This window comes from Nipponia nippon, unplaced genomic scaffold (assembly GCF_047370975.1).
Source record: "Nipponia nippon isolate SJK-2023a ecotype South Korea unplaced genomic scaffold, ASM4737097v1 scaffold_3, whole genome shotgun sequence".
Lineage (NCBI taxonomy): Eukaryota > Metazoa > Chordata > Aves > Pelecaniformes > Threskiornithidae > Nipponia > Nipponia nippon.
Genome location: NW_028262347.1, coordinates 88,847,415 through 88,873,680, shown reverse-complemented (window position 1 = coordinate 88,873,680; position 26,266 = coordinate 88,847,415). Strand labels below are relative to the sequence as shown.

Here is a 26,266-nt window from a genome sequence, read left to right as displayed (position 1 = left end):
AAGCTTGTTATGATGTGAGTTCTTGGACATTCCTGAAAAAGTAGAAGGTAAAAATGCCATTCCTAGAGTAAGAATATTGTTAGCTGTCCCTGTGTAGTTAGGTCTGCCAAGGAAATCTGACTGTAGAGTGAAGGAGGATGAAAACATTCCTAATGCTTAGCTTGTCTCTATTAAGACTAATGTCTATATTTTTGGTGAGTTTCTTACTATTTAGTAGGAAAGATGCAAGTTACGCAATCTACATAGAGGTTCTAATCGGTTTGTAAGGAATTGGGTGTACAGGTGGTACAAGGGAAACAGTATCTTGCTTAGCTATGAAAACTCAGTCATATTTCACTTGATATCATATTTTGCTATGTTTTGCTGAATTGCTATGTATCTGCTAGCCACCAAAGCTCTGAAACATCGCGAGGATGTCTTATGAAAGTGCTATCAAAGCAGGTATTTCCTGAAAAGTCTGGGCCTGGGCCGGAAGGTGTTTGCTAGGTTAGTGATGTCAAAGCTGTCCAATACCAGAGATTGAAATAATCATTTCTAATGCCAGTGAGGAACAGAGACAGATCACTTAAGTGGATCATATTACAAAACATAGTAAAATATTCGAAGTGTGTAGGATGAAGTGAACTGCTTTTCATAAGATGACCGAAAATATCACAAATTTAGAAAAGCAGCTGCATACATAGCTCAGCTAGTATTTGCCATGTAAGGTCTCCCAAACTATATATCCGTCTTGACAAAGCGTATTGTGGAAGTCCAACAACTGGATTTGGGGTGGCATTACAACTTGCTTAGCCACAACATGTTTAAGTGCTTTGTTTCTACTGTTTAATGAGTCATCTGTGTTTGCCTTACAGATGGCACACGTGTTGCCTCCTCCACAGGCATAGATTTGCTTCTGCTGGATGACTTCAAACTGATCATTAATGATGTCACATACCTTGTTAGACCACCAAAGAGAGGTAAACCAGCCTGGTTCTGGTAAACATCAGAAAGAAATTTCAGTATTCGGTTCCCTGTTTAATTGCAGCATGCTTTATTAACTTGTTCAAGAACATGAAGTGTTATTTCTAAAGGAAACCTTGCAGTTTCTAATCCTGCCTTTGGAGCCTAATTTAGTGATATTCAAGTAATCTGAGTAGGCAGCGATGAAAAGCAAATATTTGTTCTGCTCAAAGCCAGTACCCCCCGTAAGAGGAATAAATGAAGAAATGTAATTTCTTTTTGTTTCTAAATTTTTTGGATTTTTTTTTTCCTAGTTACCGAAAAGTAATTTAATTTAACTTATTCTGAAGGAGTACAATATAAAATGGGAATTAGATTGAAACTTACATTATCCGATTTGGAAGAATAAATCCTTCCCTCACCTGACAGTTAACATTGTTTCCTTTTAAGTGTGGTATTTTGAATATTGCAAATAAACCTTGAAATCTTGTTAGCTAGCAAACTGAAATAAATGAGACAGTGCTCTTACAAGGTTAGATTACTAAGAATCAAATAGGAAGGGAAACAACCTATTTTGAATCAATAAGAAAATCCTTTTAAATAACGGGCTTTGGACACTTCTGTAAGCTTCAAGATGTGAAAACTTGCAAGAAGCTTTTGAGACACTCCAGAGTTACTGGCAGAGGCAGGAACTTGCTATTTTCATCTGCTGTCTACTCTTTCTGCTAGGCAACTTTCTAGGCTTAATGAAGCCCCTGGTTCTTGCATGCCTATACTTACTGCTGAGGACTTAAAGGACCAGTTTTGGAAATGTTGATCTGCTTGTTGCTTGGCTCACAGACAGTGGGTGATTTTTGTCTACCTTACTGTTCTGTTATTGTTGCAGGCAATAATGTGAAGTTTGCAAGCAGTATTTTTCTAAAAGGAATTTTTAGCCATGTAGACAGGCAACCAAATTAGGAAGGATTTCTAACTTGACTTGCACATCCAATTGAGGTTAGATGGTGAAAATGTCTTCCCCTGTTTATCTGGATGTTTTTCCCTAGTGTTTGGGTCTTTCTCTCCTATGCCTCTGTTCAAGCAGTAGGTAATGAACAAAATCATTCATAAGGCAAAAGCTGTGAGGGAACTCTTAATGTTCCTTTTACCATCTTGAGCAGCCTGAATAAAACAACATGCTAAAGGAAGTTCATCTATCAAAAGTCATGAGACTGACCATATCTTTTGGGTCTGAGACTGCCCTGGGTGGCCGACTTCTAGGAAGATCTGCTGATGTACGCCATCTTCCTCTGTAGATGTAGTTAACTTCCAAGGACCTTTTTGCAGGGAAAATAATAAAAACGTGTTCTAGCATTTTATTGTTCACAATATAAAAATACCAAGTAAAAAAGAAATTTCTGACTCGGGGAACTCCGTGCAGCCGCTTGTCCTTAGTATGTGGGAGACTCTGAAAGTGGGGAGTGCAGCATTGGTGAGGTGCTGTTTCTCCCCTATATGTGGGTTAGACTGACCTCCACTGGAGATGTTTTTTTTCCAATCTCCTTAAAAGCACCTTAACAGAAAACTCTCCGTTAAGACTGGATATCTAAATCACTGGATATCACGCACACACACAAAGTTACTCTCTGCTCTCTCACCCCACTGTGTCCTGAATGTGGTACTTTCACACACTTATAAGATGTTGTAAGCCAGAGAAGCGGAGTGAGGATTTTAACAAGGTATCTCTTCCAAGTGCTAGCCCCTGAGAGCAGGTGACAGTATCAAGCCTAACTGGTCTAGTCTGTAATTTTTAGTACAACTAAATGAGAATGCGAACATGGTGTCTGTTTCTGCACTGGAGAGATTGCTGTCCCAAGGTAAGGCAATTCATACAGCCCCCTTACCTAATGTTTAAGAGAGCAAAGTCTGTCAGTGAGTCGGTGTGGTTTTGGTTAGCTCGCCTGTATGATATACCCATTGTGCGCTGGTAGGTGAGCTCTGGGATCACCTAGGTTACGTGAAATTGCTGCCTCTGATTCATTTGCCAAAGAGATTTCTATAGTTAGCTTGTATTAAAATGAATGTGCCTGTAAATAGGCACTGAGATTAGTTCTGTTAAACTTTTCAGCTATTGCTTTTCCATTTTTACAAAATCACCCTGTATATTTTGAAATGGAAATGCCAGAACACTGTAATCTTAAATACTAAGTACTTTTTGATGGTCCGCTGCAATAGGAACACTTTTTTTTTTTTCTTCATAGGGGAACAGGAGCCCTTTAGCTGGGAGGGGGATGTGGTGTGCTTTCTGTGTGCCTTGGCGCAGACAACTGAATCACTTGTTTCCCTTGAGCTGCTAGTGTTAAAACTTAAGCTGTCTATAGCTTTTTATGTGTTGGTAAAATCATATTTTGAGAAGATAACCTAAGGTACAAGCCCAAGGATGCTACAAAAAATTATTTTTTAAAAAATTTATTTCTTTATTTGGCTAATGTCAAGTTCTTTTGCTTTAATTTGAAACTTGTTTTTTCCCCTCATGTGTAATACAATACCACTAGTCACAACTGTTACGAATTGATTTCCTTTAGGAATCCTTTTTGTGTTGAAATGCAGGGATAAAGGCAGTTGCAGTTAGTGGCCCTGTTACTGTCTTTATTTAAATACTGTGAGGGAGAATTTAATTGCCCTGTAGGCAGCACAGCACAGGGTTGTCCACAGTGTGTTGGGAAACAATTCCTGGAGTTGGTACTTGAAATAATTATCATAAGACTGCATGTTCTGGGGCCGCTAACCCAAGATCTTCGGTTGCAGTCATCAGTAACTATGGTTGCTGATGGTCTGTAGTCTGAATTCTGGCTGTTTCTTGACAGCTGGTGTGATGGATCATACTAGTTTAGTTTTTCATTTGTCTTCGTTAAATCTTGTATATAAATATGCATCAGAAATAGCTGTTGATATCTGTCAAGCTAATAGCATGTATTTCTTCTCCTTGTTCTTATCAAATTTTAGGAATATGCAATAATAAAGCCTCATTTTCTTTTGAAGAAATTGCATTGTCTTAGGGTGCTGGAGCTCTTACAAAGGCTTCTTTGTTGAGAAGATAGTTTCATGCGTTTCCTGTGCAGACTAATAGCAGTTTCTGAAGAGTATATAAGAAGTTCTGTGGATAAATGCATATAAAAGCAGTATCTTTTTTTTTTTTTCCTAGAGCTCTTAAGCCATGAAAACGCAACGACGCTGAATGATGTCAAGACATTGGTTCAGCAGTTGTATACCGCCTTGTGCATTGAGGAGCACCAGCTGAACAAAGAAAAGGAGCTGATAGGAAGACTAGAGGAATTGAAGGAGCAACTAGCACCCCTAGAAAAAGTGAGAAGTTTCTCATTGTATTTTACTTATCCTCCAAACGCAGTCTTAATTTATTTCAAGGTTTTAATTAGGTCCTTGGCATGCTTTGAATAGTTTTAAGATTACTGAAGCAGAAGATGCACTAAGTGTATACCAAACCGTGTCTTTTTCTGGTTTCTGTGGAAGTATTTTGTTTCCTTGCTTTATATAATTGGAAATGAGCTTGGTAGTAAATAAAGGTTGGGGCTAATGCAACAGAACATCTCTGAACATAGAGAAATAAGCAGCTTTGCGAGCTATCCAGAGCATGCTCAGAGTAAAGTACAGATGATGGCAAGATACAGATGGAAAAGAAGTCTGGATTTGTCTGCAAAACCTAGACTCAAATCATGTGTCTCAAACCACTTAGCATTTAATATCAATACAAGGTATTATTTTTACACTTTCTCTTAATTATATCAATGTAATTATTTTTGAGAATACTAGGCATGTACTTTTGTCTCTTGCAGGTAAGGATGGAGCTCAGCAGGAAAGCAGAGAAGAGGACAACCTTGGTGTTGTGGGGAGGCCTGGCCTACATGGCCACTCAGTTTGGGATTCTGGCCCGCCTAACCTGGTGGGAGTATTCTTGGGACATTATGGAACCAGTCACCTATTTCATCACCTATGGTAGTGCCATGGCAATGTATGCTTATTTCGTAATGACTCGCCAGGTAGGACCTGTTGTGCTGACATTGACCCTTCAATAGAAGAGTTGCTTTGAGCTCTACTCCCTAGACAAATAGCAAAATTGTGCCTATTAGAAGTTACTTTGCCCCTTCCTTATCCTGCGAGAACCTAGATGCCACTTGATTTAATCGTTGCTGTCCAGGACGGTGGTGTATGGTTGTGGGGTTTTCTGGTGGTGGTCATTGCCGATTTCCTGGTTACCTAACCATAAATGCTTACATATGTTCTGTGATTGACTGCTTTAGCTATACAGGTTCATCTACTGACAGGTAATGGTTTCTGCGCACCCACGCAGCCTCACACACATTGACTTGCACTGCAGGCCTCCAAGTGCTGTGATTTATCAGCCCAAATAAACAGTGGGTACGCGAGGTACCTACTGAGTTTCAGGGAAGCACACCTCTCTGACATGATATGCTGGCCTTTTTAAAGAGACAAGAAAGGGTCAGGGATCATATTGAAAATGCTTTTGTTTAGGCATTTGAATGCTTGCCCCCCTTGGTGCAGTTCCAGATCTGTTCGCTCTCAGGCTCAGTCTTTTAAAAACCAGACCTGCTCCATTGTTGGAAAACCTTCGCACAAAGCGGAGCTGTGCTTCTCTGCATCCTTGTAGTTGTGCCAGACTCCGTGTGGATTTCTAGTACATGGTTTGGTTTGTCTCAGCACTCCCATTCAAACTTCATAATCCCATCAAAATAATGAGGGAGGGCTCAAAGAGTCTCTCCTGTCACAAGACCACCAGAACAGATGCTGCGGGTGTTCCAGCGTGGTGTTCCAGCGGTCTGTCAGCTGCATCGTTTCAGGGTCTGAGGATACGTGTGCCCTTGTCAGGGCTTCTGCTGTAGTTTTTGCCAAGTGTGGCTGGAACTTCTGCCTTGTTTGGACTCAGATGTGATATTTTAATCAAGTCATCCATATAAACTAGTACTTCTTCTGCCAGACTTAAAATCACAGTGTTTCAGGGATGGCTTGACTAGGAATGCAGCTTCTCTCCACCTGACAGCCCTGATCGTTGGATGCATACCAGACAGAGGCTGTGATGTTCCGGTGCAAGGGAGAGTTAACTTCAGCAGGCAGACCTGTGCTTTGTAGAGGCTATGTGGGATTTGGTGTGAACAGCTCTGCTGCTCTGAGTTATCTGCACGCTCTAAAAAGGTGGGACATTTTGCAGTAGAGTATCCCTGGCAAAAGCTGTGGTATTGGATTCTTATTCTTGCCTGTGTAGCTTGGTTGAGAGATGAACTCACGAGCAACTATTGTTACTTTAATTAGCCATTGAATGTTTATGACCTTGAGGAAAAAGAGAGTAAGAGCCATCTTACAAAGGTTTTCTTCCGGTATTTATAGCTTTTTCTTTTTACTTTCTCTCCACAAACTTGTCAGTATTGGAACCCTGAAATGTGTTAGTTTTTGTTCTCTCTGGATTGAAGGATTCACACGTTTGGGACAGGAGGGAGGTGATGGTAACTCACTGCTGGAGTGTAACATACTTGTGGAGAAACAGTAGTGGGTCTGGCTGGGATGGAGTTAATGTTCTTTATAGCAGCTGGTATGGTGCTGTGGTTTGGATTTGTGACCAAAACAGTCTTGAACAGTCTTGATAACACCAATGTTTTTGCTGTTGCTGAACAGTGCTTGCACAGCATCAAGGCCATCTCTGTTTCTGGTTGCTTCCCTCCGCTCCCCCCCGAGGGGGTGGGCAAGGTGTTGCAAGGGGACGCAGCCCGGGACAGCTGACCTGAACTGACCAAAGAGACATTCCATACCATATAACGTCATGTCCAGCAGTAAACTGGGGGGGGAGTTTCTCCAAAGTAGCTGTTGCTCAGAGACTGGCTGGGCATTGGTCTGCTGGTAGGAGGTGGTGAGTGATTGCCTTTGCATTACTCTTGTGGGTTTTTTTCCTTCACTTATTAAACTGTCTTTATCTTGGCTCATGAGTTTTTCTTGGGTTTTTTGCCCTTTTGATTCTCTTCCCCCATCCAGCTGTGAGGGAGTGAGTGACTGGGTGGGGCCTTAGCTGTTGGCTGGGGTCACCCCACCGCACTGGGTGAGCTTAGACAATGCTGTCTGATCTTGTGCCTTTGCTGACAGAAGCTAGTCATCCTTCCAAAACACAACTGATAAATACTGTGCCAATGGTATCCTGCGTTGCATCCTGTTGATGCTTTATTGCTGTCTTCTCTGCCTTTTTCTTTTTAGGAATATGTTTATCCAGATGCCAGAGACAGACAGTACTTATTATTTTTCCATAAAGGAGCCAAAAAGACACAATTTGATCTAGAGAAATACAATCAACTCAAGGATGCAATTGCTCAGGTAACAAGAATTTTTCCAGAAATAAGACAAAGAAATTACTGCTTGCTAGTTCTTAGCTGCTATTAATAGATGCACCTCAAACACAAATGGATGTGTCTTAAGTTTTCAGCTCATTTTCTTGTCACAGCCCCAGTGCAATCACTGAATTGGCTTTGATGTGCCCAGGAATAGAACTGCTGGATGTGTAATCAATGTGAAAGTTGCCTGTATCTGTCTGTAAGGGCCTTTTAGAAACTGCTGGCAAATCTTGAGTTGCTTCAGGCACTTCATGCCTCAGAGGAGCCTAATTCAAGATTTCCTTTCTTCTCAGCTCCTACACACCAGATGGATTTAGTGAGGAATGAAGACTTGCACCCATTCAGTTCATGTCTTCCTGACATAGCACTTCAGTGCACTGGGTTGCAGTCCTGGAAAATAATGTTCAAAAAATTTAGCTGTATTGTTAGAAGCAATGGGGGCAGATTTCTTGCATTCTGGAGACAGACCCTTTTGGCAGACTATCCACATTGCGGGATCTGTTCAACAAAGGAGTCGGGTAGAGATCTTTTCTCATGTTTCTGAGAGCCTTTCTGCAGAAGAATGGCATGAGCAGAAAAAACAGAGTACCACGTTCTTTTCTACTGCTCCATATCATTCTCTGTTTATTCCTAGGCTCTGGAAATGACAGCATAGGATATCCAGGGCAAGATGTGTTCTCCCCCTGCCTTGGAGAAGGAGCTGTGCAAGCAGTAGAGGGAGGTCAGGGCTAGGCTCTCTCTGTTTCACGAGAAAACCCAGAAAGACTTCTGGGTTTTCTCATTCTGTATTGAACACAGATACCCTTGGGTGGCTGTATTTTTATGGAGCTTTTCTTCTAGAATCAACAGTTCCCATTGATCTCATTTGTTGGTGTTTTTTTTTTTTAAAAAAAAAAAAAAAAAGGTTTCCATGAGTTTATGGGGATCAGATCTTCCCTACCATATTCTTTTTAAGTGGCTGCATGTAGAGAAGTTCAAAGAAGTACAGAGCAAACGTCTTTCAGTAAGGGCCGAGAATGGTTTTTGCAGATATAAGCCTGTGAATTTTTTGTTTTACTCTTTGAACGCTTCCCTTCTGGATAGGAAAAACAAAGAAATACAGAAAAGCTTTCCATTCTGTAAAGGGGAATGGTATTGGGGAAGGTGTATTGGGAGCTTGTTCTTTATAATGTGTCTTTTACTTTTAGGCAGAATTGGACCTTAAGAGGCTTCGAGACCCACTGCAGGTTCACCTGCCCATCCAGCAAATTGATGAAAAGGACTGATCAGCAAAGAAGCTCTGAACCCCGGCAAAAAACCTGTTCATAGCTCTTGCCTTTTTAATTAAAGCATTGCAGGTGGAAGCTGGGAGGTGGTGTGGGGGTGGAGGGTTTTCACCTTTAATCAAGACAAAGGACTGTAGGGGGGGAATCTCTTAAATTGAAGATGGGACATTGTGGAATGTTAGTTCTGAAAAGGGCTTGGCAAATAGTCACATTTAAAAACTGTCTAAATGGTAATTGTGTACAAATACAGGATTGGGGGGGTTCATGAAAAGAATGTAATGCTGGGGTGTAGGGTTTTCTTCTTCCAGCTTTGCAGGGTCTGCCTCTTGATAAGACACCAGCAGCCTGCTTAGCTTTTTAAATTTTCCTTTACCTGATTCAGATCTCTTTCTCTCTCAAAAAAAAGGAGAAAAAAAAAAAAAGAACAAAGAATCCAAGCCACCTGGAACTATGGCTGGTGATCAGAACTTGCGCTCCATCGTCATTAACATGCACACTTCTGATCAGACCTGGTCTCTTTTATAAAGTTACTACAAGACTGCTTTCTACTGGAAAACCGTGAGCTTCCCCTTCCCAGCCCACCCCATGTGCTCCACTGACTTCCTCCTTTGCTTATTTGTAGCACAGATTGGTTGTAGCCAAGTGAGAGAAGGAACGAGTTTTCTTCTGGACATTTGATAACTGATATTTTGGATTATTCCATAGTAACTATATAAACTTTGCGTCCCAATGCCCTTGAGCTCCTTCTAGAAATCAATGGCAGCATTGCATGAGAGGTTTTTTTATATTCAGTCTTAAGGGAGGGAGATTCCCCTCTTCCTACCCCAAATCTGATAGTCACCTGGACTATGAAATTGTGAAGGTTTAAAGGATTATGAAACTGTTGCAGAATCATGACTCTTGCTTGAATGAACAGTTTTGGAATATGAAATAATTAAACTTGATATTTGACTGCTTATGTAATGGGATAAAAGGTCTCATATATGGTCAAAGCATTTTCCTTGCCCAGAGGCTTTTTGAAAGCCCGGGGCTCTTACAGTGCAAGACGCAGAACTACTTCAGTTCTACAGCACTTTCCCCTACTTAAGTAGCTTTAAATGAACTTTGCGCCGACAGGTCAGAATTTCTTAGGAGTGGCTGATGACATCTCTTGTTCTTAGCTAAAAGAAATGGAGGAAGGAAAGTCAACCCATTGCCCTCTCTTCTAGCCAAGGCTGGCTGATTTCTAAGCAGATAAAACATCTCTTCCTTCAAAGCAGGTCAGTCTGGTTTAGCATCCTGCTGATAAATACTGTGGAGACAGGATGAAGGTGGAAGAAGGGCACTAAGCTTTATATACAGAAAAGCTGGCTGCTTTGTTGATGTTTCACTATTACTCCTCACTGTGTCATGGAAAGAGGCTTCTGGTTTTGGTTTTTGTTTGGTGTTTTTTTTTTTTGAGAACCATGTTTTAAAAAAAAAAAAACATAGGAAAGAAAAAAACAAATCAGTATTAACTAGACGCCAGGTGCCTTGCAGATGTGGAAACACAGCTGGAATTGCTGCCTCTTCTCACTCAATGGCATATTGGACCGAATGGGTGCATGTTTCTAGTTTTTTTTTCCCTTCCCCTTTTCCTCTGTCTTTCAATTTAATTACATTGTGTGATTATTTTTTTAATCTGTTTTATCCTGTTTGTGTGGTGAGTTTTAAAGGGAAAAAATTTGAACACGATCCTGTAGCTGAATCCTTGGTGTGTGTTTGGGATTGAGGGAGGGAGCATGGAGAAAAGTCCTTCTTTAAAAAAAAAAAAAAACAAAACAAAAAAAAAAAAACAAACACTGAACATGTGTAAAATCCTGTATCATTTATGAAATATGTATAAAAGAGCAATGTACTTCTGGAACAATAAATAACTATTCAGTTTTTGAATCAGTGCTCTTGAATAATGTTATTTTCCTCCTCTGAAAAGAGAATATTGTATGTGTGGCAGCTGTCTCCTGAGTTTCCTCCATTTCTTTTTGTTTAGGTTGTTTCTTCTTGACCTTACATCACTGAGGCCGTGGTGATGCAGATAATAGCTTTCCTGAAGAAGCTCGGGTGGAGATCTTGCTGCCATGCCTAGCTGCGTAACACAGGGATCTCAGGAGCAGTTGAGGTGGTGAGGTAGAGATGTTTGGTCCAACAAAGATCTGCCTTTGTTTGACCAGTATAGTAGCTCCATGTGGAGGCTGACAAAAATCTAGAGACATGTGGCACGTTGCAGGATAAGAATATATATGGGTGTGTAATGCCCAGCAACCTAAAACGTACCAAGTGGTGTCAGTTTATTCTATATTGCATTCAAGTGCTGTTTCAGAGGAAAACTGAAGTTTTAAGCTTCTGTTACTTTCTGGGTCTTTGGCTGTGGTTTGATTTATCATGATGACGTATTGTTTGTTCATTAACTTCGGGAATCAGCAGACTGCACTTTGTCCTAACTTTATGGGATGTTAAGATGAGATGTTTGGTGCCAAAAGACTTTTTTTTTATCATGTCCATTGACTGTATTAAAAAAAAAAAAATTCATGATTGGCCAGTTTTAGAAACAGCCAGCTGTCTCCTGTGTTTTTTAAAGTCAGAGATGATGGGCTGGAAGGTGTTAGTTGTGACCTACCTTTAATCATTGTTGAAATTTCAGCAATGCTGACAAACCCTCTTCCTCCAAGCAGCCCTTAGTCTGCTGGTGTGTGCAGATGAGCTGTTGCCCAGCCTAGACAAATTGCTTGGAACAGTCGCATACGAAGTCATCTGTTTTGGCATCCAGAAGAACTGAAGACTTTGACATCTAGCACCACAATCCCTATTTTGAAAGCAAGAAAATGGTGTGACAAAATTGTTCCTGCACATGCTTTAATGTTGTTCTAGAGTTGATGGGGGAAAAGGAGGTAAAATAAGAGTCTACAATTGTACCCTGAAATATGGGCTGTCCAGCGGGTCTTGTTAGTCTGTACCCTTGGAAGATTGCTGTCTCACTCCTCTCTGCACCAGTGCACACCTGGTCAAATCTCAGTTGTTGCCCTTGAATGCTAACACCGAAGGGAAAGGTGATGTTTGTTTGCTCTCCTGATACACACCGTTGCATATCAACATGGACAAACTCTTTTGCAGTAGCTATTTCATGCCTAGGAGCCAGGCAGGTAATAGGGTCCTGTCCACCTGGCAGCACTTTAAGAGCAGGCACTGCTGCCTGAATCTTAATGTAATGCTGCATTCTTAAGACCCTATGAAGGATAAACAGCAGTGTGCATTGCAGTATTCAGATGCTGCTTTTTCTACCAATTTTGCCTTATCTCTCTTCCCTCTCTTCTGTGAGGGAGCTCTCAAATAAGCACATCAAGTTCAAAATTGTCTGGAGAAATGTATTAGGTTCCCCTTTTGCCATGCCTGCAAGGCTCTACCTTGCAAACATCTCCAGGGAAGGTGTTGATGGCTCTTTTTTCCTGAAGAGCAAAAAAGAGAAACCCTTTTTCTTTTCCCCTGTAACCCTTCCTACCTGGCAGGCGGTGATGATGATCACCTTGCTGCAAGTTCTTACGCTTCCATGTTGGGTCTAAGGGGGGTTGCATGATGCTCTGAAGCTGCTGTTGGCTGTCAGACCTTGGCACTATGTCAGTCATGTGAAGCTGGCCAAGTTGCCCTGTCTTTCTGAGCCAGTGGAACAACTTCTTTCATTTCCTCTGTGTTTTTTGTGTGGAGTTGTAAATGCAAACTCCTTTCCTCTGTGACATGTTGCATGATGTTATTTTCACGTAGGAAGGAGATGTTTATATCTTAAGTATTTTTCTACCTATCCCAAGAGATTTCAATTATTCCCTTTAAAAAAAAAAAAATCAGTTTTATTTCTGTACTGATATTAAGGGGGTGAAAAGTGAAATACAGGAATGGAAATTAAACTTGCAGTGTATCTAAGCCCTGAAGTATGGGAGAAGTTGGTGTTATGCTGTGTCACTGTGGCTCTGTGAACTTATAAAAGATGGGTCCTATTCCTGTTTCTGCCCCTGGCTAGTTTTACAATTGTGGGTATGCTGTCTATGCCCTAATTCTTCCATCTAGAAATTGAGGATCATGGAAAATACACTGGGTTCTGTAGGACCTGTGGAAGAACACTCTCAAAACACCAAGTTCTGCATCACAGGGCTCCACTAAGGGAAAGGAAATAACTGCTGCTGTTTGCTAGAAGATACGTACTTGTCCGATTTTAATGGGGTCTTGGTGTTTTACTTTTTCTTGTGTTGAGTTTGCTCATGTTTCACCAAACTCGTGTTCACTCCCTGATCTCAACAGCTCTTCTCATTGGCGCTGTGTCCTGGGACAAGTTGTTTACAGTAACAAGGCCTATCTTTAAGTCCTTGACATTTGTGCAATCCATCTCAGCAGCCTGTCAAGGCTTATTGTGAACGTACATCCTCAAATCAATTGCAGGCAGGGATCGTGTCGTGTGTGTTGCGTTCTCCTCTCTCTCAGCGGCAGGAAGCGCTGATTAGCTCTTCCGCCTGCTCCTTCTAGGCAGGAGTTACTCCTGCACCAAGAGCTGTTCTTCACACACCTCACTTTCATCAAACGTTCGTGTGTCTTGAGAGGTGGCTCTGACACAGACAAGGCCAGCTTCAGCAAACACCGAAGGGTCTTTCTTCATTAGTCCATTACAAAAGGCATGAGGCTTTCCAGCCTAGCCAATGCTTTGAAGAATTTGAGTTCCTTGTGTAAGGATGGTAAAACGTTCCAAATCTCTGGGAGGGGCAAGAAGTGTGGTTGCCACCTGTAAAATTAACATCTTTTCTTGCATTAAGAATAGACATGCCCAGGCTTAGACAGCAGCAGGTTTAGAAGATCCCATCTCTTGGGTACCAAAATAAAATCCCAACCCTCTATTTTTAATATTGCCTTCCCTCTTCATATCTTCTAACCCATAGTGGTGACTACTTTTAAGAAATACTAACTTGATCCTGATTCTTCTTGCTGCTTGGGAAGTCAGGCTCACTCATCTTTGGGGTTGGGAAGCGGAGGCCAGGAACAACAGATTTACCAGATCTGCCTAGAAAGCACAGGCCCTACAGCATCTGGAGTACTCCATTGGAACTGTATCCTCTCTCCCAGAGGGTCTTTGCAGGGAGGGATTTTTGGTTTTTTTCCCCTCTTCCCCTCTTGGGAATAATTGCTCCAGCTCCCTGAGACATAGATTTGCAGTGGCCTACTCTAATACAGGCTACTATTGTTTGGAGGGGGGAACTGGAGCTATGTCTGTCACCCAAAATACCTTGCAAAGCAAAGAGAAAGTGCTGATAGAAGAGTTGCCTCTGCTGGTGCTTCTTCTGGAAGACTGAGATGGTCTTTGTCTCTCCTGTGGATCCCAAAAATGTGTAGAGGCAATGCACTGAATCTTCTCTAGCTTTAGACTGAAGTTTTCTTGAACTAGATGTTATGGTGATTTGGCATAGTGTCATCTCTGGGAACGCTGGAGCATCTCCTGCTTTAATCCATTTTGGAGAACTTGATGGGGCCTGTTTGTGACACCTTTAAGGCTCAAAACTGCTATGATGCAGTTCATTTCCTTATGTTAATTGTCAGTTGTCAGTCACTTACATATAACTGTCAAAACGTTACTAGTGTCAGGCCTAATATACTATCTACAAAGATAAAAGCAGCTGGTAATGAAATGGTTCAGAAAATACACATACCTCTAACACAAATAGAAAATTCAATTCAAGCTTGTCAGTTTTATTTACCCAGGATCTTAAGTATGAATCAACCTCTCAATGAAAATGGCAAAATATAACTTCCTGTGGCTTGCTGTATTATTCTCCGTTCAATTTTAGTTTCTCTTCTGGGAATTCACATAATCACCTTCTGAGGGTTATCTGCCTTGCTAGCTTTGCATAGTGAATTTGTTCTCCTTTCCTGTTGTTGAAAAAACTTTTCTGGTACTGCACAGCTGTCAGCACAATATAGCCACAAATTGTTTTTTGGTGGTTGTTGTTGGGAGCAATGACAGTCATTTATAAAGCTTCTTTTGTTGTTCCCTGGAGTCATTCACCACTGACAAAGACTCCTCTGCTGGGGTGGAGCAGAGCAGCATATTGCACTTCACTGCCAGGGGAACACCCAGACAGAGGCAGGCAATTGAGAGCTCTCTATAATGTACAATCCCTACAAAGCAGGCAAATACCCGACTCCTTGTCTCGTGGAAACTCAATATGAAAATAACATAGCTAATTTTTTCCTACTGGGATTTGAAGGTAGCACATCAACGCTGATGTTATTCCTTACACCAACGTGCTGCAGAAATGCAGAGCGCAAAGGAAACGGGGAAATGCCTACACTTGTTTGATTGTGCAATTACTGTAGGCTTAGCTGTACTCTTTGCTGATGGAGAGCTTTCTGCCTGCAGATGATTTTCTGGAGAACTGTGTGACCATAAGCAGGGAGGGACCTGTAGATGTGCATATGTATGTATATGTTAAAAAGAGAGTTTTAAATCTATTCTCTATAATGAGAGCTACAGCTAGCGGGATGAGAGGGAAGATCCTTTTCTGCTTATTCATGTTGTTCTTGGTATCTCTCACTACCAGTCATGGTGCTTAGTTTGCTTTAGTAGAGATCAGATTTCAGTGTGCTCTCATCTATAACCAGAGCACGTGGTTATGACCTGCAACTCAACCTAGTTTGGTTTGAACTGGTAAGGCAGAGGTTCGTAATTACTCAGTGTTGCACAGAAGTTAATTTAGTGCTGGTTTTGGTTTGGGTTTTTTGTTTTGTTTTGGGTTTTTTTTGTTTGTTTGGTTTTTTAAAGACAAAATTCATAAGACTACTGTAGAAAAATGTCTTTGCCTTGTTTGATAATCTCACTGCAATGGTCAGGTTATGTGACCAGGAGTGGAAAGTGTCTTTGTGTAGCATAGGAACAGCTTATTTCCCTGTGGGACAGCAGTCCTTCACTTTGACTGATGTTCCCATTGTAGCTCTGCTCCAAGCACTCATCTACAATCTCGGCTCGGAAGGATCAGTTGTTCTCCTTTGGCCACTATTTCCTGCAGTTAAGGCTCTCTAGCTGGTGTTTTCTGCCTGTGGGGAGCCGTGAAGCTGTATGACTTGTGGAAGGAGCAGAGATAACAAGTAGCACCCATCTGTTCTTCTTTTCCATCCCTTCGGGATGTCCGGGTGTCCTCTGGTTAGGGTTCTTCTCCAGATAAGATAGTGGAGGTGTCACTGTGGGGCAGTCAGGCCAGAAAACAATAGCGGGTTGAGTCCAAAAAACAAGATTGATCAGTAAGTACATCTCCGTTGTCAATAAGGGGCAGAGCTGCTCTGCAGAGGTCAAGGCTGGAGCTGTACCCCACATCCCTTCAGCTTCTTCCTCTGATAAACTTCTAGGAGAGCTATCACACTTGCTCTTCAGAAAGCTTGGTGTCAGAAGCTCCACCGAGAAGGCGGCTGCAAGAGCCACAGGGTGTGCAAGGGCTTTCAAGCCTCTATTACTTGAGTGGTAACTGTTCCTTGGCTGAGTGGGATGTTCCAGTACTTGTTTTTCTGTATCTGCTTCGTCATCCAGTTGCAGCCAGTGTTTTTGATGGGTGAGTAAAGAGGCATTGCCTTCAAGCTTATTTCTGTTTGCCATCTTTAAGGTTCTTGCTGAGCCTTGGTATTCTTAGGTGAAAGACTGGAAGATGTGAGAAAAACCCTTTTTCTTTGAAGGTGGTGTGAAATTCTTTCCGCTTGGAAAGATCTTTCTGTCACAGAGCATGAAGGCTCCCATATTGGGAGAATCTCTACTGCCAAGACACTGTGGGATTTTCCTCTTCCTTCGGAGGAGAGGCTCTATGAATAGATATTATGCTACTTTTTCACCTGCTTCTTTGACAAATCTTAACTGAATTTAGTGTCATAATGCAGTGCTGCTCATTTCATTGCTTAGCTGTGCCAGAGCAGAGACCTCCAGTTACACAATACAGACAGGATCAATTTCTCTGCAGAATGGTGGGCTTATGAAGGCTTGCTAGAGCATGATTTGTCATCCAATATATATGCTAGCATGTCAGCTAGAGAACTAATGATATCATCAAGATTACAAACTGAAAAGCTTTACTTCATAGCTAATGCTTGTCAGGCTGAATTGCTCAGGCCAGGCAAGAAGCGTTGGGGAGGAAAAAAAATTGAGCCAAGAAAAATGAAAAACAGAAGGAGCGGGAGACAGTTATACGTCTTGTGCAAAACCCCCGTGCTTTCGTTGTTTTAGGGAGAAGAGATGAGAGGTTGATTGGTTGCTTCTGTATTTTTGTGGAGTTTTTTCTTAAAAACTCAAATTAGTTTTCAGTAAACTGTGCTGCCAAAGACCGCGTGGTGTCTGCAGGGAGGTTGGCTTGGGGCAGCCCTGGCAGTCCCGAGGGTCTGCAGTGAGCAAAAGAGCACTGTCTGCTTTTTCTGCTTGTCTGCCTCCCCTTCACTCCTGCCTGAAGCTCTCAGAGAAATGAAAGATGGGAGGGTGTGCTACCCCATTCCCCTGGAATGCCTTCTTCCAGCTCCCTCTGAGCCACAGCATGTTTATCTCGGTAAATTTTGTCTTTAAATTATCTCCTGTCTGTTTAGGAGACAATGTGATCTCCCTGGATGAATGTTTTCTGAGTTGTTCTACAAAGGATATTTCATAAAGTTAATTATACTATATGAAAGCTAGTGAGTATGTGTGTATTTTTGGTGCTGCCCAGCTGGGAAGCTGACAGGGCATTCCTTGCTTCGCCTTATTTGGCTTTTAACAACACAAAAACCTTTTAATCTTAGTCAGTGACTCACTCTAAGGCCACACCAAATCATCTTGTGGAAACTAAGTGAGTTATACTGAGGGAAGCCCAGAGGAAGCTCTTTTCAGCTGTGTGCTAAGGCAGGACCCATGTTTTCCTATCGCAAGAAGTCAAGCAAGCTTTTGGAGGATGGGATTTGGCAGTGCTGCTGCTGTCTGTGGGTAAGGGCAGGCAAGGAGTGGCAGGTGAAAGTGAGAGCTCATGAGGGATTGCTTAGTGAATCTCATCAGAGATTCCTGCTGTGGTTCCCCCTCCGCTGCTCAGAACTAGGGGCTGCTTGTGGTGGGAGTGAATCTGCTCCTCTCTATCTCATGAATGATGGCACTACAGATTCCCTTCCTAACCCAGACTCGCACTCCGTGTGCCAGCTTGCAGCACACTCATGACTACGGCAGCTGCTCCTACCTTTTATGCAGATTTGAGGCCAAACAAAATGTGCCTATGGCTGAGGATGGTGTAAGGATGTTTGTCAAGAGAGATGTTGTATTTGTGAGAACATACAAGATAGCATGTCGGTGAGACAGATGTTTATAGAGGACGCAGCTAAATAAGGGTGACCTGAAGTCTGTTCTCTGAAGCACTTGTAATTCCCACTTTAAAGCCAGTGAAGCAAATGAAAATAATAAACCAAGAAGGTTTGCCTGCATCCAGTGCATTCTAATAGAATCAATGTGTGCCCCCCCCAATTGCATCACCCTATTGTTTAAACAAAACAGAGAGAGCAATTTTAGAACTTAAAAAGAAATGTGACGTGGAAAGTAGAGGGTATTCCAGTCTGAGATGCATTTAATCAGAATGATTGGTTTTATTAGCCTAATTCTAGCAAATGGTAATCAATTTTCCTTACTTAAGACAGTATTAGCATTCATTTTGCTTAATAGGGAATAGCTAGTCATGGGTAAGTGGTGCTTAATCAGGTATTAAATGTTAAGTGAAAATGAAACCTCTGGACTTTTAGCGAGGAAGCTGCCAAATCAGGGTTAATTAGGAGAAGACTGAAAATGTAATGAACACTTTAGTTCTTCATTTTTTTTTTCTCCCTATGGTATTCTTAAGTTTTAATTGTTTGCAGAAGGTTCAGAAAGGCCTCTGAAAAGGGACACACTCCTTGAGCACTGCATGAACAGGCACGCACGTACCAGGAGGTTCATGTGTTTATATCTTGCCACAGATACAACTCACAAACATTTGATCTCCTGTGGACATAAGGAGGGTTTGTAGGCTTGCAAGGAACATGGCTGTGTAGAGTTGAACATTTTGCTCCCCAGAAGGTCCTAATTCAGACCTTCACGCTGTCTAGATTTTAAGGTAATAAATAAAAAGATTTGGGGAAGCTGTTTCAGATGCAGGTAGGCGGCAACATCACACAAAACCACTGTGAATTGTAGAGGTGGTTAGCATCTGACAGAAGAGAAGTGGGGGATAGAGTCTCTGAAGGAGACCAGGGCACATCTAAGCGGATCTTTATAGGGGGCTACCACCTCTCTCGCTTGCCCTGCTGCAGAATTTTACAGAGTGCACGGGTTTGAGTTACAGCTCTTTCAACTCACCTTGGCGTAAATGTACTATAGGAGAGACAGTGGAGAACAAAACCCCAGGTAAATGGAGCAGGATCTCTTTCTCCTGCCTTACCTCTCTAAGCCTACACTCTTGGTTAGAGACAGCCTGCTGGGCTACAGATCAACTTCATTGTGACCTGGGATAGCAGTTCTTATATTTAGCTGTTTAAAATTGTACCCTGAAGTGAGCAGGAGCTGATAAATTATGCTTAGAGATCACTTACAATTATTTAGGGGTCTAATAATTGAAATGGAATATTCTTTTTCTGTACACCTTAAATGTAGCATTCCTGTTGCATATCTTGCAATTCACATTTTGACTGATGCTTTGCAAGGTGATCTCTGGCTTGTGGTTATGGCAACTCAACTGTGAGGGCTGACACAGGCTATGGATGGATTTTTAGAGAGGCTGCATAACCTGTTTGAAGTCTGGTCCTCTTCTCCAAGGCATGTGGGAGAGTTACCCGTGACTTCAGGAGGGGCTTGCAGGTGCTCAATTAGCACTTGACCAAAGGGTAGATGTCCTAGGCTTGATCCAGTGCTCCCAGCATCTATTTCCTATGGCAGAATCACTCCCTGGACCTGAAGTTTATTTATATTATTTTTTTCCCCTGTTGTACTCTACAGCAGCTAAACAGCAAGTCAGACTATTGCATAATGTGTAAGAGCTCTGTTAATTTACTTTGTCTTCCAAGACATTTAAGCCGAGCTGTCAGAATTTTCTATAAGGCAATTAGTTAGCTGGTATCGCTGTTTCTCCCTGGGGATCTCTATCTATCACAATGATTCTGTTAAGAATAGAAAAAGAAATTATTTTGCGTTCCTTGTAGTTATCAGTCAACAACTTGATTTGATATCTGTCAGATGTTTCTCTCTTGTCTCTTGCTGCGTGTCTCAGCCCTGGACCCCTGCTCTGCCTACATCAGCCTGAATGAGCCCTGGAGGAACACAGATCATCAGATAAATGGTTCCCACGGCCAGCCGACATGCGACAGTCAAATCAACGGGGAGTGGTATCGCTTCACTGGCATGGCTGGTGATGCTATGCCTACCTTCTGCATCCCGGAGAACCACTGTGGCACCCATGCTCCTATTTGGCTGAATGGCAGCCACCCGCGAGAGTCAGATGGCATCGTCCCACGCCAAGCCTGTGCCAGCTTCAATGGGAACTGCTGCCTTTGGAATACCACAATTGACGTCAAGGCGTGTCCAGGGGGGTACTACGTGTATCACTTAACCAAGCCTAGCGTTTGTTTCCATGCATACTGTGGGCGTAAGTAACTACTGAGATCACTTTTCTGAAAGCCCTTCGTCCCCGCGGTGCAGGAGAGGCAGTGAGCACATCCGTACACCTGAGAGAGGTGGTGGCTGGTTTCTGGCTTGCTCATGCAGAAGCGCGTCAGGTGATGCAGTGCAGATGGTGGCCTGTCTATAAGAGATCGATTAGACTGTTTCATCTCCGTGAATTCTAGCCTTTGTTTAGCTAGCGGAAATCTTCTGTAGCTGACCTGGCCGCAGTGATTTAATGCTCTCTGTGGGCCCTGTGGTTTGTCTTGGCATGCTACCAAAGCCAAAATTTGCATCTCTGACTTACAGTAATTAAACTAGATTGTTTTTCTTCAGCTTTCCTAATGTGGCCTAAGTCTGTAACTGAAGGACTAGACATAGGGCGTGAAGCCATCAGTACAAATACAGTATTTTTGGTGCATGCTCAGTGGTTTGTGCTGACAACATACTTGTGCCCTAGATTTTTATGACATCTGTGATGTGGTGGATTGCCAGGGCTCCTGCCTGGATACAAGTGACTGCATGTGTTCCCCGGGGACAACACTAGGACCTGATGGACAGACATGTCTTGGTAAGGATGGAAATAACTTGTGTCAGTTACAGATGCTTTCTTTCCCATTTGTTTCATTGCTCGCATCTCAATTCATTGTCTTACGAAGCAGTATAAAAAAGGAAAAGTATTCTGAGAGTTTTTCCCCCTTGCTGCCTAGAACAGGTCTTTGATTCTGTAAATGGTTCCAGATCTCTCCCCTCGGGGTGAGATACGACATCCCATGACTGAATACACTCTGGTGCTGCTGGAGCTGCGCGTGTACAGAGGCTAGATTTCCCTTCTGCACAGTCCAGCTGCTGAAGGCAGCAGCTTCACTGTCAGTAGCAGAGTCGCTTTGCAAGATCACAGTACAGCCTCACTGGTATTCAGGAACGGCTGTGCAGTCTGTCATTAGAGATTTCCTCTCACCTGCTCTGTTGAATCCCTCTTTCCTCCAACAAAAGTTTTGCTGGCTGGCATAGGGCCATGCACTAAACTTCACCATACTTACTGCCCTTGTGGAGCATTGTCCAGGGCCTGGGGTTTGAGGAGAGCTAAAGGGCTGCAGGTCACAGCATAGCCTCAATGGTTCTAGGCGGCATGCCAAGGTGGTATTCAGGGGGCTGGCACTTGGTGACTCCACTGGCAGAGACTAACACGACCAGGAGGGAGGTGGAGGGCTGTAAGTGAGAGCAGAGCAGGGAACATTGGCTTCAGGGATTTGTGAGGGAATCCTCGTGAACCCCTGAGGCAAGGACGGCTGTGGTTGTGTGTGGTGCTGGGAGGAGAGCACCTGGGCTGTGAGGTCTTAGGAAGAAGATGGTCTGTGGGGCAATGCAAGGGGCTGGGAAGGGGTGGCTGTTGGGGAGCTGCAGAGCCAGACTGATGGATAGGAAGAGGTGGCCTGGAGGGAGAAAGGGGTGCTAGTGTTTGGGGGAAGTGGGATCTCATATTTGTCTTTGAGGCTTGATTTGGTGGAGAAGTTGAGAGCAGAGTTGGTCCAGCAGGCTGCGTGGCAGATGAGTTTCTTCTATACGGCCTATAGCTGACAAAGCAGGCGTGGGTGGTTTCTTTCTTCACACTCCTCATGTCTGTGGGCATCAGGGTAGGGGCCACAGTCGTTAAAATCTGTGGAGAGAGCAGCCTAGCCCCACTGCAGATTTACGCTTGCTCAGACCGATTCCACAGAACAATTTTGCTAAAGCTGCTCCACAACTCTGCAGCTGAGTGGCTGACTTAGCTCTCTCAGCTAATTAAAAATATCTATTGCCTGCTTCTCTGCAAGACTTCCAGGCACAGAAGTGCCCTTGACAAGCACCAGCACTCAATAAATGTGTGGCAGCCTCGCAGGAAAGGATTTCCTGCAGCAGGGAGGCATGCAGGAGTCCCCAGACTGTCTGCATGTGCTGGAGCTGCCTTCATCCCCCAACGGCCACACCAGGCAGGAATTGTGCACTGCTGCTTCTCTTCATGATAACCAGATGGCACAACACCTCAGCTGTAATAATCACACTGGTTTACCTACCTGCAGCCTCTCTTGTTGTATGGCTCACTCATCTTTCTAATGACTTTCTGTTGTGCTGAGTAATTGTGCAATTGCATATCTAAGAGCAACTGTGCTGGCCTTCCAGGGAAACCAAACAATTCTGTATTAGCCTTTCCTGTGCCTTTCCTATATGGAGAATATTATTCCTTTCCCAGCTCACTCTAAGAGAAGGGCTGAAGATGCTGCAATAATGCTAAGCAGCTCTGTGAATCTCCCAGTGCTAGGCTGACTTCAGAACATTATATGCTTTAAATTCCCAGAGTACAACTGCTGATCCTAAGTTATATTTTCATTTGCAAGCTTACTTAGGGGTTAGATTAGGTCTGACTTTCTGTCATGGATCCACCAACTCAGTGCATTGCCTTTTGACCTCTTGAATACCTGGATCCGTGTTGGACTAAGCCATGGTTAAAATCAGTTCAGCACTCTCCTAATCCAGTCTCAAGAAAGCCAGCCTGTGTCCCAGAAGTCCTGGTTGTCACTGGTGCAGAAGAGCAGGGACAGATCTGCCATGTGTTGTACAACTTGGAGGACCAGCAAGGTGAATTGCTGGGTAGAGCCCTTGAACAAGCCAAGCTCTAGGACCTTCTAACAGCATCTCTGTGCCTTTGCCAGTAGCCCTTTCCCTCTTCACCTCTGTTTTTTAAGCAGCTTTAGTTTTATTGTTAGAGGGGAAAGTGTGGAGCTGCTCACATGTGTGAAAAGGGAATTGTCTGTGTGTGTCTTCTGGACATGCTTCCTGCCTCCCAAAGCAGGGTACCAGCCATTTCTTTGGCTAAAAATACTCAATTCGCATCGCTTGTGGAAGGAGACAATGCCAACAGCTGCAAGCTGCAGATACTGTGTATGTGTGAGACCACTTATACCTAAGAGAGCTCATCTCTGACCTGTCTCTTAAAATGGTATTTTTCTTTTTTCTTGGTTTTAAGCTTCTGGCATCTAGTAAATGGTAACTTCTAAGCTGTTTTGGTGAAACCCCACATGAACATTGATTGATAACCTCAGCATTCTGGCCTGCCTAAGAGAAATCGTTCGTTTTGTGGCTCAGCAATAGCAATGACTGTCCCTTTCTCTCTATTTGATTCACGTTCTGCACACAGAGATTAAATCAGGTTGAAGAATGAGAATCTCGGAGAACGAAGTTCCTTTCAAAAAAAAAAAAAAAAAAAGCAGAGACATGGAGGAACTTTAGCCTTTAAAACAGAGAAAATTAGGAGGAGTTTTTGGAGCTTTACCAAGAGATTCAAAAGCATATGCTGTGCTTTTTCCTTAAAAAAGACCATCAGCACCCTGGAGGGCTCTACTCTCGAGCTGAATGCAGCCAGCAGAGAAACCTGACACAGGTACTATTCATGGGTAAATTGCTTTAGGTTATAAAAACTTAGTCCAGGCCTATTACAAGGTTATTTTGCAACCTTTATCCAGAGTCTGCTCCAGAAAGTGTGGGATGCCACTTCAGGCACTCCTCTTTCTTCTGAGCTGCAAAGGTAGGTGCCACAGCTCTGCAGAGGGCTGTGGCAGAGCAGAGCAGGGAGGGACATCGTGGGGCAGTGAGGAGCTGAGTCCTCAGAAGGGGAGTCGCTCAGAACTCAGCTCCTTGACTCATCTTTGGTACAGAGTGAGCAGCTAATGGTTGTGGTGGCCTGCGTGGCACCAGTGCTCAGGTTAGGCCTCACCATGGTGAGATGACGTTTCTGTTCTGCAAGGACTCCTGAGCTTTCCAGGACAGGGAGCAACCATTGCACAGGGCAAGAAGCCAAAACGATGAAATTTCTCATGATGTGATTTTTCTTGGGGAAGCTTCATGGGGTTCATTAAAATGTTTTGGTTTGATTTCAGCTTTGTTCATATGTTTACAGCTGTTTATTATTCTTGTGTCTTTATTTTGAAATAAGGGTTGAATCATTTATAATTGCTGTAGGATAGTTAGCCACGTGTAGCAGTAGCAGGTGTGATACAAAAATAAATAGGGTTTATTTTTGACTGATTCTGATATTCACCTAGTTTTACCATGCAGTGAAGTCACGTTAACTTCATTTTAATGTCTTTGTGAGTGGTATGGGGAATAGTTTAGGATGAGAAAATAAATGAAAACATGAACTCCCTCAGTGTGTGGAACCTGTTTGGAAGTTTCCCAGTTGGACTGTGTCCATCTTCACTCTGAAATGGCTGCTGTGTGCACGCTGCCTTTCCCCCCAGGTCTGCTTTGCTCCTGGGTTAGACACAGCATGGCAAAACACTCTACTACTGTCAGTAGATAGTGGTCTTTAGCATTTAGTGGAATTACTCACCTCTGTTGCCTTGATCCAGGTCATGAGGCCAGGAAAGCCAGTCCACAGTCTGACCAGCGCTCCCACATAGCACCCCCTTTTTGCCAGCCATGTGTTTACCAGGAGGCACATTCTGACAGCGTGGTTTTTTGCAGATGAAAATGAATGTGAGCAGAACAACGGAGGCTGCAGTGAATTTTGCATTAACCTGAAGAACTCCTACCGCTGTGAGTGCGGGATCGGGCGCACGCTGGGAAGTGACGGGAAAACCTGTGAAGGTGAGGTTTCAGCTATCACGGTCTGCTGGAAATGATATAGATCATTTCCCTTCCCTTGCAGCACTAGTTCTCTCTTGGCTCCTTGCGGCTGGGATTAAATGTCACTCATACCACTTCTGCGCTAGCCAGTGGGGTTGTTACTGAAATATCCTTCTAATCAAGCAGAGAGGAGTCTCCTTGTTGTCCTCCCTGCCTTGTTCGTTTCTGTTAGGATTTGCTTGTATTTATCTCCACAGGGGGAGAGGCAGCAGTGGATCTTGGAAGATTGGTTGTCCAGACAGAACTAGTTATTGCTGGAGATGCTGGAATTTGGCTCTGGAGATTTGTATGATAGTTGTGCGGGGGCAGATTTAGCACTGCTGTTTTTCAACAGCTGTCATTAGGTATGGGGTAATGTCATGACATTAGACTAGAGGATGAGGATTGCTTAGCCTCCCAGGGTAGAGATTGAGGAGAAGGGGGTGCCAGTCTGTAAACAGAAGCTAGATATGAAATGAGAGCTCCTTTTTGACTGTTTGCTTTTTGTAAGTAGTTAGTTGTGGGCTCTGCCACGTGCAGCTGCCACAGTAACTTCCCAGTGGTGGCACAGCCAGGTTGAAAACCCTTGATGAGTTTAGACTGGTAGCTTAGCAGCGGCTTAAAGACCAAATTGTAGGTTTGATCTATTGTCACTAACAATGTACAAACATCTTTGAGCAGAAATATGAAAACCCAGCAAAAATAGACTTGTGCCTGATGTTTTCTGTGGTCAGTTGTGAAGAGCACTGTGGCCCCTCACAGGCAAAGCTGCTGTGTTGTATGTTCACAGATACTGTGGGGCCTCAGACAAGAATAATAGCTACAGATGTGCCTCAGTTTTGAGCTACCTGATTGCCAGAACTGAATACATCTGCATCCTGCATGCAGCCTTACATTAACTGCTGTGTGGTAGATATCCGTGGTGCAGGGAGAAGGAGGGATTGCTATTGTATTTTTGGGCTGGACTCCACCCTTGTTTATGATTCACTGACATATGGCTCCAAGCTGCAGTTTTTGTCCCTGTTTTCCCCCCTCTATGGTACCAAAGCACGTTTCATCTCACTTCTGTGAAAATCTCCTCTGAGCTCTGTTGATAAAAATATCACTCATCCAGAAAATGACGCTTCCGTGGGGAAAGCTGCTGTGCAGAGTGCTCCTTAAGTACTTGTTAAGTTGTTTGGGGCCAAAAGTGATCTGTGGGCTTTGTCCCTTCCACATCCAGCACTGAGCAGGGGGGTTGTCCCGTAAACCAGCTGCGCTACATGGCAGTTTTTATTCCTGAGCACTGCACTCTTCTGACAGGGCTGGAATAGTCTGTGCTTGGAAACTCGTTTGTTTCTGCTGTTCCCGAGGCTGGGTTTTAA

At 43.2% G+C, this 26,266-nt stretch overlaps 2 protein-coding genes across 6 annotated transcripts in view; both read left to right on the top strand.

The window, feature by feature from the left end:
* MCU (mitochondrial calcium uniporter) overlaps window positions 1–10,414 on the top strand; it is a 94,788-nt gene extending 84,374 nt beyond the window's left edge. For 2 of the 3 annotated variants that reach the window (XM_087766854.1, XM_087766855.1), the window contains exons 4-8: window positions 855–959; window positions 4,127–4,287; window positions 4,776–4,979; window positions 7,198–7,314; window positions 8,519–10,414. In XM_087766854.1, coding sequence (XP_087622980.1) covers window positions 855–959; window positions 4,127–4,287; window positions 4,776–4,979; window positions 7,198–7,314; window positions 8,519–8,596 — 665 coding nt within the window. In that variant the 3' untranslated portion in view covers window positions 8,597–10,414. The remainder of the gene's footprint in view (window positions 1–854; window positions 960–4,126; window positions 4,288–4,775; window positions 4,980–7,197; window positions 7,315–8,518) is intronic. The other variant, XM_087766856.1, reaches the window with a different exon arrangement.
* OIT3 (oncoprotein induced transcript 3) overlaps window positions 9,136–26,266 on the top strand; it is a 31,437-nt gene continuing 14,306 nt past the window's right edge. The window contains exons 1-4 of one of the 3 annotated variants that reach the window (XM_087766848.1): window positions 9,136–9,154; window positions 19,836–20,244; window positions 20,719–20,829; window positions 24,762–24,884. In XM_087766848.1, coding sequence (XP_087622974.1) covers window positions 19,836–20,244; window positions 20,719–20,829; window positions 24,762–24,884 — 643 coding nt within the window. In that variant the 5' untranslated portion in view covers window positions 9,136–9,154. Of the gene's footprint in view, window positions 9,155–16,107; window positions 16,189–17,039; window positions 17,164–19,835; window positions 20,245–20,718; window positions 20,830–24,761; window positions 24,885–26,266 lie in introns of those variants that run through there. The other 2 variants (XM_009466024.2, XM_087766847.1) reach the window with 2 other exon arrangements.